The sequence below is a fragment of the Bombina bombina genome, chromosome 8 (assembly GCF_027579735.1).
Source record: "Bombina bombina isolate aBomBom1 chromosome 8, aBomBom1.pri, whole genome shotgun sequence".
Taxonomy (NCBI): Eukaryota; Metazoa; Chordata; class Amphibia; order Anura; family Bombinatoridae; genus Bombina; species Bombina bombina.
In genome coordinates this window covers 133978825-133997075 of record NC_069506.1, presented here as the reverse complement: position 1 = coordinate 133997075, position 18251 = coordinate 133978825, and the positions used below count along the sequence as shown (strand labels likewise).

At 36.7% G+C, this 18251-nt stretch overlaps 1 protein-coding gene across 1 annotated transcript in view; it reads right to left on the bottom strand.

Annotated features, from left to right (window-relative positions):
* The window catches only part of THAP7 (THAP domain containing 7), a 64987-nt gene extending 54182 nt beyond the window's left edge, over positions 1 to 10805 (bottom strand). Inside the window, exons 1-5 of the mRNA XM_053690581.1 lie at positions 10690 to 10805; positions 5764 to 5870; positions 5083 to 5287; positions 4663 to 4742; positions 4400 to 4555 (exon numbers count right to left, since the gene is read on the bottom strand). Of these exons, the coding sequence (XP_053546556.1) occupies positions 4400 to 4555; positions 4663 to 4742; positions 5083 to 5287; positions 5764 to 5843 (521 nt within the window). The 5' untranslated portion in view covers positions 5844 to 5870; positions 10690 to 10805. The remainder of the gene's footprint in view (positions 1 to 4399; positions 4556 to 4662; positions 4743 to 5082; positions 5288 to 5763; positions 5871 to 10689) is intronic.
* Positions 10806 to 18251: the final 7446 nt, after the last annotated feature.

Sequence of the window (18251 nt, the reverse complement as noted above, 5' to 3'; positions counted from 1 at the left end):
TAGTTCCTCGAACCAGAAACACGCTGCCGTAGTGACAGGAACAATGCATGAAATTGGTTGTAGAAGGTAACCTTGCTGAACAAAAATCTTTTTAAGCAAACCCTCTAATTTTTTATCCATAGGATCTTTGAAAGCACAACTATCTTCGATAGGAATAGTAGTGCGTTTGTTTAGAGTAGAAACCGCCCCCTCGACCTTGGGGACTGTCTGCCATAAGTCCTTACTGGGGTCGACTATAGGAAATAATTTCTTAAATATAGGGGGGGGGGGGGAAAGGTATGCCGGGCCTTTCCCACTCTTTATTTACTATGTCCGCCACCCGCTTGGGTATAGGAAAAGCGTCGGGGGGCACCGGAACCTCTAGGAACTTGTCCATCTTACTTAACTTCTCTGGAATGACCAAATTGTCACAATCATCCAGAGTAGATAATACCTCCTTAAGCAGTGCGCGGAGATGTTCTAATTTAAATTTAAATGTCACAACATCAGGTTCAGCTTGATGAGAAATCTTTCCTGAATCTGAAATTTCTCCCTCAGACAAAACCTCCCTCATGGCCCCTTCAGATTGGTGTGAGGGTATGACAGAACAATTATCATCAGAGTCCTCTTGCTCTTCAGTGTTTAAAACAGAGCAATCGCGCTTTCTCTGATAAGTAGGCATTTTGGATAAAATATTTGCTATAGAGTTATCCATTACAGCCGTTAATTGTTGCATGGTAATAAGTATTGGCGCACTAGATGTACTAGGGGCCTCCTGTGTGGGCAAAACTGGTGTAGACACAGAAGGGGATGATGTAGTATCATGTTTACTCCCCTCATTTGAGGAATCATCTTGGGCAAAATCATTATCTGTGGCATTACTGTCCTTACTTTGTTTGGACGCTATGGCACAATTATCACATAAATTTAAATGGGGAGACACATTGGCTTTCATACACATAGAACATAGCTTATTTGATGGTACAGACATGTTAAACAGGCTTAAACTTGTCAACAAAGCACAAAAAACGTTTTAAAATAAAACCGTTACTGTCACTTTAAATTTCAAACTGAAAACACTTTATTACTGAATATGTGAAAAAGTATGAAGGAATTGTTCAAAATTCACCAAAATTTCACCACAGTGTCTTAAAGCATTAAAAGTATTGCACACCAAATTTCAGAGCTTTAATCCTTAAAATAACGGAACCGGAGCCGTTTTTACATTTAACCCCTATACAGTCCCAGCTATATGCTTTGCTGAGACCCAACCAAGCCCAGAGGGGAATACGATACCAAATGATGCCTTCTATAAGCTTTTTCAGTGATTCTTAGCTCCTCACACATGCATCTGCATGCCTTGCTCTCCAAAAACAACTGCGCATTAGTGGCGCGAAAATGAGGCTCTGTCTATAACTAGAAAAGGCCCCCATCTGAAAAAGGTGTCCAACACAGTGCCTGCCGTTTTTCTAAACAATCCCCAAGATTATAATAACCATTAATAGTTAGAATCTGCATAATATGTCTAGTAAAGCAATCGTTTTAGCCCAGAAAAATGTCTACCAGTTTTTTAAGCCCTTTTGAAGCCCTTTATTCTTTTATGTTTAACTAAGAAAATGGCTTACCGGTCCCCATGAGGGGAAATGACAGCCTTCCAGCATTACATGGTCTTGTTAGAAATATGGCTAGTCATACCTTAAGCAGAAAAGTCTGCTAACTGTTTCCCCCAACTGAAGTTACTTCATCTCAACAGTCCTGTGTGGAAACAGCAATCGATTTTAGTAACTTCTGCTAAAATCATCTTCCTCTTACAAACAGAAATCTTCATCCTTTTTCTGTTTCAGAGTAAATAGTACATACCAGCACTATTTTAAAATAACAAACACTTGATAGAAGAATAAAAACTACATTTAAACCAAAAAACTCTTAACCATCTCCGTGGAGATGTTGCCTGTGCAACGGCAAAGAGAATGACTGGGGTGGCCGGAGCCTAGGAGGGATCATGTGACCAGCTTTGCTGGGACTCTTTGCCATTTCCTGTTGGGGAAGAGAATATCCCACAAGTAAGGATGACGCCGTGGACCGGACACACCAATGTTGGAGAAATGTTTGCACATCTTAAAAGGGAAATGGCAACTTGGTCCACTTATAAAGTATCTTTTTATGGCAAAATAGTAATTACAAAAATGATAATATTGCCTAAGCTACTCTATCTGTTTAGAGCATTACCTATTAACGTCTCTCAAGAGGATATAAATGATATGCAAAGGTGTGTGACAAGGTTTGTTTGGGCCAATAAAAAGGCTAGTATTAACAGAAAAACATTGTTACAAAGTAGGGAACGAGGAGGATTGGGAGTGCCCGACCTACAAAAGTATTTTTGGGCAGCTAGGTTAGCACAAACCTCGCTCTGGAATATTAGAGAGGATGACATAATGTGGGTAAAATTAGAGAGCTATATGGTACGACTATATCCAATTTATCAGATTCTGTGGACACCCAAACGAGATAGACCATTGAATTGGTCCACTTACCTTTCCATAGCACATACTATTAAGATATGGGATACTCTGCAGGGACGATTCAAACTACATACAGCTAGATCTATAGCTACGCCGCTAACCTTGCCGTCTGTTCAGATTCCAAAAGCAATAAGCAGTATTTGGGCTAACAAGGGACTTTACCGAATAGCTGATATTTTGATAAATTCTAATACCATTTCTTTTGAGAAATATAATTCTATCCAACCGATAATACCGGGCTCCTGGCTACACTATATGCAGCTGAAATCTAGGATCAGGGAGATAGGTAGACCACCTTCACACACTGAACTTACCCCCTTCGAAAAGCTATGCCTATCAGCAAACAGAACTAAGGGAGCTATATCGATTCTATACAGCTTACTAAATACTAATAGCACAGGAGACAAATTAAATTTTATAGAAAAATGGGAAGAGGAGGGACAGTTTGTAAAAGAGCCTCTAGAATGGTCTGAAATTCTAAAAAAGGTCAGGCATGTTCTATCAGCGCCAATTTGAAAGAAAGCTATATTAAAGTGGCATATAGGTGGTACCTACATCCCAGCAGAACACAATGGACAGATAAAACCCCCAAGCATTGCTATAGAGGCTGTGGAGATGTCGGCTCCTACACACATATGTGGTGGTCTTGTACGGAGGTGCAGAGGATTTGGTCACAAACCAACAATCTCCTGACTGAGATACTAAATAGACAAATTACTCTAAATAGGGAACAGGCTCTGCTGCACTTCCCGATTGAGGGCCTTACCAAAGCTAATTCAAAGTTGGTGGGAATGATCTGCACAGCTGTCAAGACCACAATTGCAAGGTTCTGGAAGTCTTCAGTACCTAGCTTCAACCTCATAATAAATAAAATTAAGTATTATTATCAAATGGCAGACATTTCCTCCACCTTACTTGATACTAGAATAGAGTTCCTCCAGATTTGGGAAGATTGGATAATTTGGATAGATACACAACGAGTGAAGAATAGACGCAGCATACAGGTAACGGAGGCTACACAGACAGAGAGAGTGGCGAGACGGGTTGATGCCCACTAGCGACACATGTTCTTGACCTTTCACTCCTCTCCCTATTGAATGGGAGATTCTTTTCCCCTTCTTTTTTCTACTCTTTGTTATCCTTTTTCTGTTTCACTCTTAAAATCTTACTATAAGGGAACACAAATAAGAGAAAATGTTTTGCAATTTTTGTTTTCTTAAATAGAAATATACGGGGTCTTCCCCCAACCATGACGAATAATACTATGGCAATAATATGATCTACTATGTGCGTAATGGTGGACCTGTATGAGTGAAATGGTTCATCATGATTGTACCGCATTCTCTGTAAAACAAGAATTGTCATGTCACACTTCTATATATGCTAAATATGTCATGGAATTTGTTATCTTTTTCTCAATAAAAAAATGTTTGCGTTAAAAAAAAATATATGATACAGTATGTTGTTTTGAGGGCCAATTATAAGAATTGGTCTTAGTAGAATCAGAGGATGCCAATGAACACATTTTGTGATTTTTTTTCCTACAGTTAGAAAGCTACAGCATTTTTTGGAATGTGATAATCCTTACATATTTTTTATTTTTACCTTTTTCTGGTAATTTTACAATAATGTCTAATTCTGTGAATAAATAGATACTTTGAAATTGTTATCCATTTAAATTATATATGCTAAGAATTCTCTGATACTTTGAGAATCCTTTTCTCTTAAATTCTAGTAGAAAAGGGGTTAAATGTTCACCTAAAATATAACAAACAACAAAAAACAGTGCTCTGGGGCCCTCACAGTTGCTAATGTCATTGCACAGAGGATGTTTCCAATCTCGACAAATTATTCAAGAATTTTGTGCTAGATGTCAGAATAACTAGATAATCACCTACCTTACACCAACGACTTCAAAGCAATTTTTTTCAAAGTGTTTCGAACAGAAGTACACATAGTCTGAGGAAGGATCCCACAACCCTAAACCACTGGGATCAGTACGTCGACAATTGGCTATCCAGATAATTCTCCGGGGGTCATCTTTCTTTGGAAGTCTTTAAGGAAAGAAAAATATTTCCTTATTTTAACATATTTTGCAAGGATGAGAGAGTGAGAGTGTGAGAGAGTGAGAGAACATTTAATAAAATGTTATTAACTAAACCTGTGGAATGAGATATTGTTGCAACGAGTTTGTCTGGAATCTCGTGTAGTGCAGCCAAGTGCTGAGCAGTGTCGAGGCATCTACAGTCAGAGAAAGCAGAAGGCAACAATTATTAAAGTATAAACTACCGCAGAGAAAAACATGAAATCATTGTTTAACACACTAGGGCAACAGGAAAACATTAGTAACAATAACTATATCCAAAACAAATTTCAGACAAATTTATTTAGTGTTTTCTGTAGGCTTTTACTAAATCATCATAGTGCCATATGGAGTGAAAAAGGCTTTTTTCGCCTAAAATGTAGAGATTAAAAATAAAAATGTCTGAACCAACTTATTTAAAAATGTTATATTTTGTAGTGATTACCAATTCAACCACTAATATCAAAATACGTACACTATATAAAATAAATAGCCTACCTTTGTACGGCCTACAGAAAATATGTCAGGCACAGCACTGTCCCTCAGACGAACTGTTTGTCCAGTCCGGTCAAACTGTTGATTAGTGAAGTGCTGAGAGCAAAGGGAGCTGTGAATGGATGGAGTCCATTCACTCCCTGCCGCTGCATGGGAGCAAGAAACCGCAGTCACCCACAGCTGCCTCCGAGCTTCTTCCTTTGGAAACCTAACAAATAAATAAAAATCAGACAATGGGAAAGCCACAAGTTCAAATAGGAAAACTGTGGGGGGGGGGTTTCCCTAGTTTCCTCGAGAATTAAAAATGCAGACTCCAAACTTCACAATTACTATATTATACTAAACCATTGTTTGTTCACTCTAGTAATTGTCCCTAACTGGTCCCAGCAGAGGTGATAAGTTAAGGCAATCCCTACAACACATTACTTAACGGAGACCAAAATCTTACACTTATTTCTTAAATATGTAAAAAAAAAAAAAAAAAAATCATATATCTGTATAGAAATACCACTGCCTGGCTCCAAAAGCTTTTCTGGCTCCTAAATTTTACACAGATTTGTCGACCCTTGTTCTAAGGCTAATTTTGGATTTGAATACATCACATTAGGCATTTATTTAGAGTTACATGTCTCTTTAGGAAGAAGTATATTTTACTAGCAGTGCAAATCGATGAACCATACATACCTATGGAAAGTAATCCCTCTGTTTTTGCTCAGTGCTGTCTGACGATTAACACAATTAGCAGCTGAACATGATCGCACCATTTCGTTCTTTTCACATGTGAAGCCCACCTGAGGTGACAAAATTGAGAGGAAGTTTGTAATGCATAAGAAGGGAATTCACATTTTTATCTCTGTTAAATGATTGGTTTTCATGGCAGACATGAACTGGTATCTACACATAGGACCCACAATACTTTTTAAACAAACTAGATTACTATAAAAGCATGCCCTAAAATATGATGGATTGGTATCTAGTAAGGAGTACCTATAGCATAAGAAAGCATCCCTGCTATTGAAGAATTTAAAAAGAAAAAAGTACTGCATCTCAAAATCTGGTTTGCTTACTGAATTCAGTGTGAGATTTTTTTTTATTTCTCTATATATTAAAGCAATGATTTTCAAACCTGTTCTCAGGCTTTCCGAACAGGTCACATTTTGAGGATATCTGAACTAGAGCACAGGTGAAGTAATCAGCTGATTAGTAACCATGGTTATTTTACATGCTCTCATCCAAGGTAATCCTGAAAACCTGGCCTGTTGGGGATGCCCGAGGACATGTGTGAAAACCAGTTTATTAAAGTTAAAGTAAATTTTCTAATTGGTATAATCAGATCCGGAATAGAAACAATATTTTAGATGGACTTTAAAACATCCATTCTAATAAAGATACACTATAACTTTTTAATATAGCAATGAAATTATAATACTCCACGCTCCCACTTCAAAAGTATTTTTTTTTTTTTGTGAACTAACAGTTTGAACTGTTCTCCAATTAGCGCTGTAGATACAAAACAAACAAAAAGTCTTGTGAGTGCCGTATGGCTAGAGCGACGATTAGAAAACAGTTTAAACTGTTAGCTCACAAAAAAAATACTTTTGAAGTGGGCGGCTGGAGCGTGCGGTATTAGAATTTCATCACTATATTAAAAAGTAAGTTATAGCTCTTCTTAAAAAGGGATATGAAATGCATATTTTTTTTCTTTAATGATTCAGATAGAGCATGCAATTTTAAGAAACTTAATAATTTACTCCTATTATAACATTCTCTTTGTATCTTTATTTGAAAAAGCAGGAATGTAAGCTTAGGAGCTGGCCCATTTTTGGTTCAGAACCCTGGGTAGCGCTTGCTGATACCAAATGCTCTCTCTCACTGGTTTTCAAACCTGTCCTCAGGCCTCCCCAACAGGTCAGGTTTTCAGGATTACTTTGGATGAGAGAAGGTAAAATAATCATGGTTACTAATCAGCTTTTTATTTAACCTGTGCTCCAGTTCAGATATCCTCAAAATGTGACCTGTTAGGGAGGCCTGGTTTGAAAACCAGTGCTCTATCTGAATCCTTAAAAGGATTGTTTGAATCTTTATTTGAAATGCAAGAATGTAACTTTAGATGCTGGCCCATTTTTGGTGAACAACCTAGGTTGTCCTTGCTGATTGGTGGATAAATTCTTCCACCAATAAAAAGTTCTGTCCAGAGGTCTAAACCAAAGAAGCTTAGATGCCTTCTTTTTCAAATAAAGATAGCAAGAAAAATTGATACTAGGAGTAAATTAGAAAGTTGCTTAAAATTGCATGCTCTCTCTGAATCATGAAAGAAAAAAATTTGGGTTCAATGTCCCTTTAAACTTTCATGATTTAGATATAGTATGCAATTTTAAGCAACTTTCTAATTTACTCCTATTATCAATTTTTCTTCGTTCTCTTGGTATCTTTATTTGAAAAAGTAGGAATGTAAGCCAGCTCATTTTTGGTTCAGAATCTGGGTTGTACTTGCTGATTGGTGGCTAAATGTAGCCACCAATTGGCAAGTGCAAGCCAGCGTTCTGAACCAAAAATTGACCGGCTCCTTAGCTTACATTCCCAAATTTTCAAATAAAAATATTAAGAAAACAAAGAAAAATGTATAATAGGAGTAAATTAGAAAGTTGTTTACAATCACATGCTCCATCTGAATCATGAAAAAAAAAATGGGGTTTAATATCCCTTTAATTAGAATGGATGAATTTAAGTTGATCTAAAATACAGTTTCTATTCTGATTAAAGCAATTGAAAACTTTACCATCGCTTTAAGTTACTCTAAACACTTTTGCTCCTGTCCCATGATTTCCCACAATATAAAAAACTGTCAATATTGCAACTAATGGCTTGACATAGCATTGCATAATATAAAATATGCAATTTAATGTGATTCAATAACAGAAAATAATAGTAAAATTAGTGTGATGCAAACATTTTGATACTGTTTATAAAAACTTCTGAACATTTTATCACTGCTGTTTCTAACGGAGGTATCAATTCAAATAATTTTCCAAAATGTATCAACTACTACAACAAAATGACTTTGCTTATTTTTACTCCTTGACAAATGCTGTAATCTATTTGACTAAACTATAATGAGAAATAGCCGGTAGGCAGATAACATAAAAATGTAGTTTAGAAAATGAAACTAATATCTTGTGATAACTATATTACTGATTAGATATACTTTGAAAATTAAACTTAACAAAAAAGCTTAATTGGATACTGTACTCCGTTTTTTATTTGTTTAGACTAAAAGAAAAAATGTCAAAATATACTAGGGCTTGTTTTTTTTTGGGGGGTTTGGGGGGGGGGGGGGGAGAAAGTATGATCCTGGGCAGAATAACCAACTTCTTAGCCACGTCTATGGAGTCTCAGTCAATACAGTAGAAGGAACTGATCCTATTAATATAGCACCACCAATTGAGCATGGACATATATTTACTGCTAATCTTAATTTTAAGATTTAATGGCTTTTAATTAAATGTTTTTAAAAAATTAAGTTGATCTATTGATAGAGGATAAAAAAATTGATTTGGGTTACTCTGGTTCCTATAATTCTACCATTGGCTACAAAAATTATGAATTTGCACACAAATGCCACAAACTGCAGCCACTGTCAGCTTTTGTTTAGTGAACAAATGCTGAAAGGCGCACACACACACACATTATATATATATATATATATATATATATATATATATATATATATATATATATATATATCAGAAAAGAGAAAGAACAACACTCCTGAGATACAACAAAAGCTAGAATAACTTCCATGCCTGTTCATTAAAAATTGCAACTCAGGGTGCGCGTTCTTTTAGCACACGTTGATGCCTTTCCACAGAGAAAAAATATCCTGTAGCATATCAGTCTGACCCTGCCCAATGACAGTCCAGCGCCGAAATACCAGGCAATTCTTCTCTGAACAAGAGAAACAACAACCCCAGACAATCGTTTCGGCCTTCTGTGGGCTCATCAGTGAGGTGCAGTTGTATCTCTTTAAGGGCATGTGTGCACGGGCTCCACGTCTGGTTTCCCCCATTACTCTTAGGGAGACCCAAGAGTAATTTGCATAAGTATCAGAAAAGAGAGAGAACAAAAGCTAGAAGAACTTCCAAGCCTGTTCATTTCAATTGCAACTCGGGGTGCACATTCTTTTAGCACACGATGCCTTTCCACAAAGAAAAAATATCATGTAGCATATCAGTCTGATCCTGCCCACTCGCACCCCGAGTTGCAATTTAAATGAACAGGCATGGAAGTTATTGTAGCTTTTGTTCTCTTTTTTCACATTTATGTAAATTGCTCTTGGGTCTCCCTAAGAGTAATGGGTAATCCAGACGTGGAGCCACAGAAGGCCGAAACGATCGTCTGGGGTTGTTGTTTCTCTTGTTCAGAGAAGAATCGCCTGGTATTTCGGTGCTGGACTGTCATTGGGCAGGATCAGACTGATATGCTACAGGATATTTTTTCTCTGTGAAGGGACATAGTGTGCAAAAAGAACGCGCACCCTGAGTTGCAACATAAATGAACAGGCATGGAAGTTATTTCTAGCTTTTGTTCTCTTTTTTCACACATATATATATATATCTTGACATATTGGAACATTGTGTATCAAAATATATCATGTTTGTTTTTGTCGGCTAGTCTAACTTAGCACCTAGATTTTTATGTATTTATTTGCTTGTACTAAAAAAACACAATGTGCATACTGGATACCCAAAAATGTCCTTTTATTTAGGGAGGTCTATTTAGATCAGAAACAAATCACCTATTGTGTAGACTAGTAAAAGTGTTTTTAGACTTGGTTAAAACAACCTGTTTTAATAAACAGGAGTTTCTAGCAAAAAAAAAAAGGCTTTGCTGTTGATATTTGCAATAGTAAAAGGCAATACTGAATAACGGACTCCAGATTCATAAGTACCAACACTATGTGGTGTGTGTTCTTTTAGAAGCAACATTAACTAAACACATAACAACAAAGAATATTCTGAAACAGACTTCATCTGTCCCTTTAACTCCAGTCTCCAGCAACAAAGAATACTGTACACTAATAAGTCATATGTGTTTAGATGTATCATAAAAATATTACAATTATTTACTGGATAGATAGATAATAGTACTGAGCAGGGGATTTGAAGTTTTGGTGCAAAGTGAATGAAAAGAACATTTTAAGTTTTAATTGCCATCAGAATTAGTAATCATTATAATGAATCTCTTTAGTAATGCAGAAATATGTTTATAGCAATCTTTAATGTTATGTCACCACGTCTAGCAAGATAATTATTACATGCATATGTAGATTGGTTATTTTGGATACACCAACACCATACATGTAAGACACAGCTATATACATATACAGATGCAGCCTTATTATTGCTATGATATCCTGTCCGCCTGTGATCGTTCTTTCATAACATTCATAATGAAAATTGCTTGGCTCCCAGCAGACTTGTTTGGCAACCAAATGTGTAACTGTAAACGCTTTATTATACCCAGAAAAAAAACTTAATAACGTCCGCCATTACTAGAAGCATACGAAGCTCTTAAAATGACTTAGCGGAAGGTGACACACGCGCAGCCTACCTGGACCAGGGATTATCACAGGCAAAGCGCCCTAAACCACAGGACCAGCTTCACCTCTCGTCAACAATCCCCATCATCACTTCCTCACTCTGCAAACTTCTCTTCAGCAATAGAGGATACCCGTGCCAATATTCACACACACACCGAGCTGCACTGCCACCTATGGGAAAGGAGGAGTAAAAGGAAAACGTGCATTGCTCATTATAAAGCGTTTATACTCCATGTCAGTGATAAAAGCGCAATAATCTTGCAAAGATAACTACTGCAAGGTGGCAGAAAAAGGGACATTATATAAAGGGAGAGTAAACGTAGGAATTACACAATTCTACACTGTGTGTATAATTATGTATCATAAGGATAGCCCCCAAAAGTTGACTTACTTTACCAGCCCAAGGTGTGATTAAAAAACCCAAAACAAACAAAAAAACTACAGTGCCAAGAGAGTATGAATTGGTTAGAGATTGTTTCTTTGTTTCTTTTACTTTGTACATTTATACTGCTGGAGAGAATTCAGTAAAGCAAAATAAGAGCATCCTGTCTTGCAATTAAACTATGTAACATTTATTTATAAATGTACTGTCCATTTAAGTTTATACTGTAATAAAATGTATGCTTATATGAAGTATACAAACTTTGCTATATACTTTCAGCATTTATTGTGCTCCTTTTCCTTTAACCCCTTAATGACCACAGCACTTTTCCATTTTCTGTCCGTTTGGGACCAAGGCTATTTTTACATTTTTGAGGTGTTTGTGTTTAGCTGTAATTTTCCCCTTACTCATTTACTGTACCCACACATATTATATACCGTTTTTCTCGCCATTAAATGGACTTTCTAAAGATACCATTATTTTCATCATATCTTATAATTTACTATAAAAAAATTATAAAATATGAGGAAAAAAAGGAAAAAAACACACTTTTTCTAACTTTGACCCCCAAAATCTGTTACACATCTACAACCACCAAAAAAAACTCCCATGCTAAATAGTTTCTAAATTTTGTCCTGAGTTTAGAAATACCCAATGTTTACATGTTCTTTGCTTTTTTTGCAAGTTATAGGGCAATAAATACAAGTAGCACTTTGCTATTTCCAAACCCCTTTTTTTCAGAATTAGCGCTAGTTACATTGGAACACTGATATCTTTCAGGAATCCCTGAATATCCCTTGACATGTATATATTTTTTTTTAGAAGACATCCCAAAGTATTGATCTAGGCCCATTTTGGTATATTTCATGCCACCATTTCACCGCCAAATGCAATCAAATTAAAAAAAACGCTAAATTTTTCACAATTTTAGGTTTCTCACTGAAATTATTTACAAACAGCTTGTGCAATTATGGCACAAATGGTTGTAAATGGTTCTCTGGGATCCCCTTTGTTCAGAAATAACAGACATATATGACTTTGGCATTGCTTTTTGGTAATTAGAAGGCCGCTAAGTGCTGCTGCGCATCACACACGTATTATGGCTAGCAGTGAAGGGGTTAATTAGGTAGTTTGTAGGGAGCTTGCAGGGTTAATTTTAGCTTTAGTGTAGAGATCAGACTGACACCTGACACATCAGACCCCCTGATCCCTCCCAAACAGCTCCCTTCCCTCCCCCACCCCACAATTGTCCCCGCCATCTTAAGTACTGGCAGAAAGTCTGCCAGTACTAAAATAAAAGTGTTTTTTTTTAAAAAAAAAAATACATTTTTAGCATATTTACATATGCTACTTTGTAGGATCCCCCCTTAGCCCCCAACCTCCCTGATCCCCCCAAAACAGCTCTCTAACCCCCCCCCTCTGCCTTATTGGGGGCCATCTTGAGTACTGGCAGCTGTCTGCCAGTACCCAGTTTGCAAGAAAAATGTTTTTTTTTTTAATTATTATGTTATTTTTCTGTAGTGTAGCTTCCCCCCCCCACAGACCAATCCCCCACCCCCTGATTAATGTATTTTATATATATAAATACTATTTTTTTATTAACTTTTTAACTTTTAATGCAACCTTTTTTTCTGTAGTGTAGCGGTTCCCACCCACTCCCTCCCAGTGCACGCGCCCGCCCCCGCCCTCCCGTGCACGCGCGCGCCCGTGGGCGCCTCCGATCACTCCCGCCCACGATCCCGCCCCCCTACACATCATCAAGGCCATCGATGGCCGCCACCCGCCTCCCGAACCGGCTCCCACCCACCAACGAATTTAGCCGGTGATGTCCGGTGCAGAGAGGGCCACAGAGTGGCTCTCTCTGCACCAGATTGCTAAAAAAGGTTATTGCAGGATGCCTCAATATCGAGGCATCACTGCAATAACCGGAAAGCAACTGGAAGCGAGCAGGATCGCTTCCAGCTGCTTTCCAGACCAAGGACGTACGCCACACGTCCTCGGTCATTAACTGTATTTTTTTTGAGGACGTGTGGCGTACGTCCTTGGTCATTAAGGGGTTAATTAATTCTGGAAATTGTGAGCTTTTCAAATCCTATTAGAAACCCCTAAGGACCACAGCACTTTTCCATTTTCTGACCGTTTGGGACCAGGGCTATTTTTACATTTCTGCGGTGTTTGTGTTTAGCTGTAATTTTCCTCTTATTTACTGTACCCACACATATTATATACCATTTTCTTGCCATTAAATGGACTTTCTAAAGATACCATTATTTTCATCATATCTTATAATTTACTAGAATTTTTTGTATAAAACATGAGGAAAAAATGAAAAAACACACTTTTTCTAACTTTGACCCCCAAAATCTGTTACACATCTACAACCACCAAAAACCCCCATGCTAAATAGTTTCTAAATTTTGTCCTGAGTTTAGAAATACCCAATCTTTACATGATTTTTGCTTTTTTTTTGCAAGTTATAGGGCAATAAGTACAAGTAGCAAAATTAGCGCTAGTTACATTGGAACACTGATATCTGTCAGGAATCCCTGAATAACCCTTCACATGTATATATTTCTTTTTAGTGGACAACCCAAAGTATTGATGTAGGCCCATTTTGGTATATTTCATGCCACCATTTCACCGCCAAATGCGATCAAATATAAAAAATCGTTCACTTTTTCACGAACTTTAGGTTTCTCACTGAAATTATTTACAAACAGCTTGTGCAATTATGGCACAGATGGTTGTAAATGCTTCTCTGGGATCCCCTTTGCTCAGAAATAGCAGACTTATATGGCTTTGGCGTTGCTTTTTGGTAATTAGAAGGCCGCTAAATGCCGCTGTGCACCACACGTGTATTATGCCCAGCAGTGGAGTTAATTAGGGAGCATGTAGGGAGCTTGTAGGGTTATTTTTATTTAGGCTAAAGAGATAGATATCAAGGATATAATATACCTTGCATATAAAGAATGGGAATTCATCACTCTTTTAGTAATCACAATTTTTTTTTATTTTTTCATATACATCCATTGATAGGCATTCTCCGCTATCATGGCATAAAAGACACACACATATATATCTAAAATAAAGTGCAAATGAGTGACATCTAAAGTGCAAATATATATAACATCATAAATAATTTATAAAAGGCAGATCTGGCATCCCAGACATATTGACTTGTTACATGCAACACCCTGCTGCACCAAACCCTGTATACTGACAGGCTGGGTCTGGGCAGGTTGTCATGGGGATCTATGCATGTATAGAAAATATAGAATAATGAAGTAATGGCCCAATTGTGCTTGGTATAAAAAATAGTTAAAAAATAGACAGATTTGCTCTTCACAAAGTGTCTTTACTGCAGACTCATATTCAATAAAACACCAACATTTCCATAATTTGGTGTTTAAAGTAGACAGTCAAGCAAGCATAATGCATATAGATATGTAAGCAAGTAGGCAGCTAAGATGTAAGTCATGGCATGCAGAAAAGTTGGTATAAAATAGCAGGAGGTCAGTTGTCAGCAGAATATTAGAATAAGCAATCCGGACAGCAAGCAAAATCAAGCCAGCTCCACATAAGCGGTTCCGTGTCTGTTACAACCAAATGATACCTCTCCTTTGCGTGTTTGTTTCCATAGTAGAAGGTCAGTGCTGCAAACCATTTCTTAATATGCCTATTTGCTGTGGCGAGCTGCAGAGTCTCCGTTTCATATAAGCACATGGAGTATTTACAAGCCAAACACCGGTTACCAGAGTGCCTAGCCAACACCTACGTACGTTTCACTCCCATTGGCTAAACAGCAGGGCTTCGTCAGGGCGTTATTACGTCATTTGAAGACTCTTAATTTATTCACTTCTTTTGGACCGGCCTCTTGACAAATGGTGAAATATAATTGGATTACATAAAAACACCAGCATTACTAGTAAATACGTCAAAAATGTGTGTGGAGAGCCCACGGCGTTCACAGGCTTACAAAAAATACATATATATAATGAAATGTACCTTATACTATTAGTAATTTTATAGTCTGTTTAGTATCTTTAACAAACATCAATAGTTAGAACCAAAAATTATATTTGGACAGTATTAGTTTATAATGTCCATATTAGTTTTATGGTTATCAATCAAAACTATAGGTAACCTTAGTATCTAGTGTCTATAATTTAATGGATTTACTAGAAAACAGAGTTTGCAATTAATACATGGTGATTAATTTTCAAAAGTTAAAGAAATATGGATACTTAGTCTTATCACCTACGAACAGTTATCTTAGTTTTAATTTACATCTTATAAGTAAAAGATTTAACCTAGAAAGCAAGAATAGTCTATCTTTTCATTAAGCCTATTTGGAGCTAGGGTTTGGAGTCTATGGATCCATCTAGATTCTTTCTTAATAAGCATCTATCCTGATCTCCTCCTCTTCCATTTACAATACCTTTGTCTATACCTATAAACTTCAATGACTCTGGGTCACTCTGATGGAATTCCATAAAATACTATAATACTATCAAGTTCTTTATTTTTAACATCATCTCTATGTTCTCTAATTCGATCTTTGAACTTTCTTTTTGTTTTCCCTACATAGAATTTTGGACAAGAACAAGATAGGAGATGTATTAGACCTTCACTATTACAGTTGAAAAAATATCTTATATCAAATGAATTCCTCTGATTTGTAGAAAATCGTCTAGTTTTATCCATGTAGTCACAAGTGACACATTTTCCACAAGGAAAATTTCCTCTCACTTTTACACTTGAAAGTCAATTAGTTGGTGATGCCACAAGTTACTGTGTATTAGTTTATCCTTGAGATTTGGGGCTCTTCTTGCAGTTAGTAGTGGTCTATCTCCTAAATCTTCTGCTAAATTTTCATCTGCTAGGAGGAATCTCTAATTTTCATTTACAATATCTTTCAGGGTATTCCAAAGACAGTTGTATCTAGTTGCAAGTCTAGGGCTATTGTCTCTTTTCTTTACTTTTCTGTTATACAGTAAATCCTCTCTATTGTGTTTTCTAGCCTTAAAGGACCAGTCAACACATTAGATTTGCATAATCAACAAATGCAAGATAACAAGACAATGCAATAGCACTTAGTCTGAACTTCAAATGAGAAGTAGATTTTTTTATAACAAATTTCAAAGTTATGTATATTTCCACTCCCCTTGTACCATGTGATAGCAATCAGCCAATCACAAATGCATATACGTATAGTCTGTGAATTCTTGCACATGCTCAGTAGGATCTGGTGACTCAAAAATTGTAAATATAAAAAAGTGTGCACATTTTTTTTAATGGAAGTAAATTGGAAAGTTGTTTAAAATTACATGCTGTATCTGAATCATGAAAATTTAATTTAACTTGAGTGTCCCTTTAAAGGGACATTAAACACTTTGAGATGGTAATATAAAATGATAAATTGTATATATAAAACAGCTCTGCTATATACTTTCATTATTTATTTTGTCCTCTTTGCCTGTAATTCCATTCTGAAATTGTGAGCTTTTCAGTTCCTGTTAGAAATGGAAGTGCAGAACACTGTTAAATCCAGCACAACCATTGGCTGCACACTCTAGTGACCTATTTATAATGGTCCCTAATTGGCCACAGCAGAGAAGGTAACACAAGTTACAACATGGCAGCTCCCAGTGTTTTATAGACACTAAACCTTTGCACTTATTTTGTCACTTTTTAAACAACTAATGAAACTTTAAAAAATACATCTACATGTTACTAATGGACTGATCTTTTCTTTGAATGCATCATTCTATCTAGCATGTATTTAGTGTTTAATGTCCCTTTAATGTATGCTTTTTGTATACAATTTGCTAAATATCCTCTTTCAGTAAATCTATTTTTCATTTCATCTGCATGATTTTCAAAAATTGATTGAGTAGAACAGTTCCTCCTAATACGGAGGAACTGTCCTACTAGAATTCCTCTCTTGAAGCTTTCGGGATGGGGACATTTAGCTTGTAGCAAGCTGTTTGTAGCTGTCAGTTTTCTATAATTTTCAGTTACCAAAATGCATCTTTCTTTTTTAATTTTGATGTCCAAAAAAATTATTTCTTTTAAATCATATTGGTATGTCAGGATGATATTACTCCCATTGTGGTTTAATTTATCTATAAATTCTAATAAAGTTTCTTCAGTGCCATTCCACAATAGGAGTATATCATCCACATACCGCAACCAAATTTGTACAAAATTATCTGTATAGTAGCTCAATTGTTCTAGAACTATCTGATTTTCCCATGCTCCTAAGTGGAGACATGCATAAGTTGGAGCACAAAATGCTCTCATTGCTGTTCCTCGAACCTGCTTATATACTTTTTTATCAAACGAAAATATAGACACCTAGATTACGAGTTTTGCGTTAGGAGGGGTGCGGTGCTAACAAACAGTTTTCCCTCACTGCTCACTTGCAGACAACGCTGGTATTACGGATTTTTACAAACCTGGCGTTAACTGCAAAAAAGTGAGCGAAGAGCAAAATTTAGCTCCACATCTCACCTCAATACCAACGCTGCTTACGGTAGCGGTGAGCAGGTAAAACGTGCTCATGCACGATTTCCCCATAGGAATCAATGGGGGAGAGCCGGCTGAAAAAAAAACCTAACACCTGCAAAAAAGCAGCGTAAAGCTTCTAACGCAGCCCCATTGATTCCTATGGTGAAATACATTTTATGTCTACACCTAACACCCTAACATGAACCCCCAGTCTAAACACCCCTAATCTTACACTCATTAACCCCTAATCTGCCGCCCCTGACATCGCCGACACCTACATTATAATATTAACCCCTAATCTGCCGCTCCGGACACCGCCACCACCTACATTATACTTATGAACCCCTAGTCTGATGCCCCCAACATCGCCGAACCCTACATTATATTTATTAACCCCTAATCTGCCACCCCCAATGTCACTGCAACCTAACTACATTTATTAACCCTTAATATGCCGCCCCCAACGTCGCCGCCACTATATTAAATGTATTAACCCCTAAACCTAAGTCTAACCCTAAACCTAACCCCCCCCAACTGAAATATAATTTTAATAAATCTAAATAAAATTACTACCATTAACTAATTTATTCCTATTTAAAAACGAAATACTTACCTGTAAAATAAACCGTAAGATAGCTACAATATAACTAATAGTTACATTGTATAGAAAGAATCTCTACA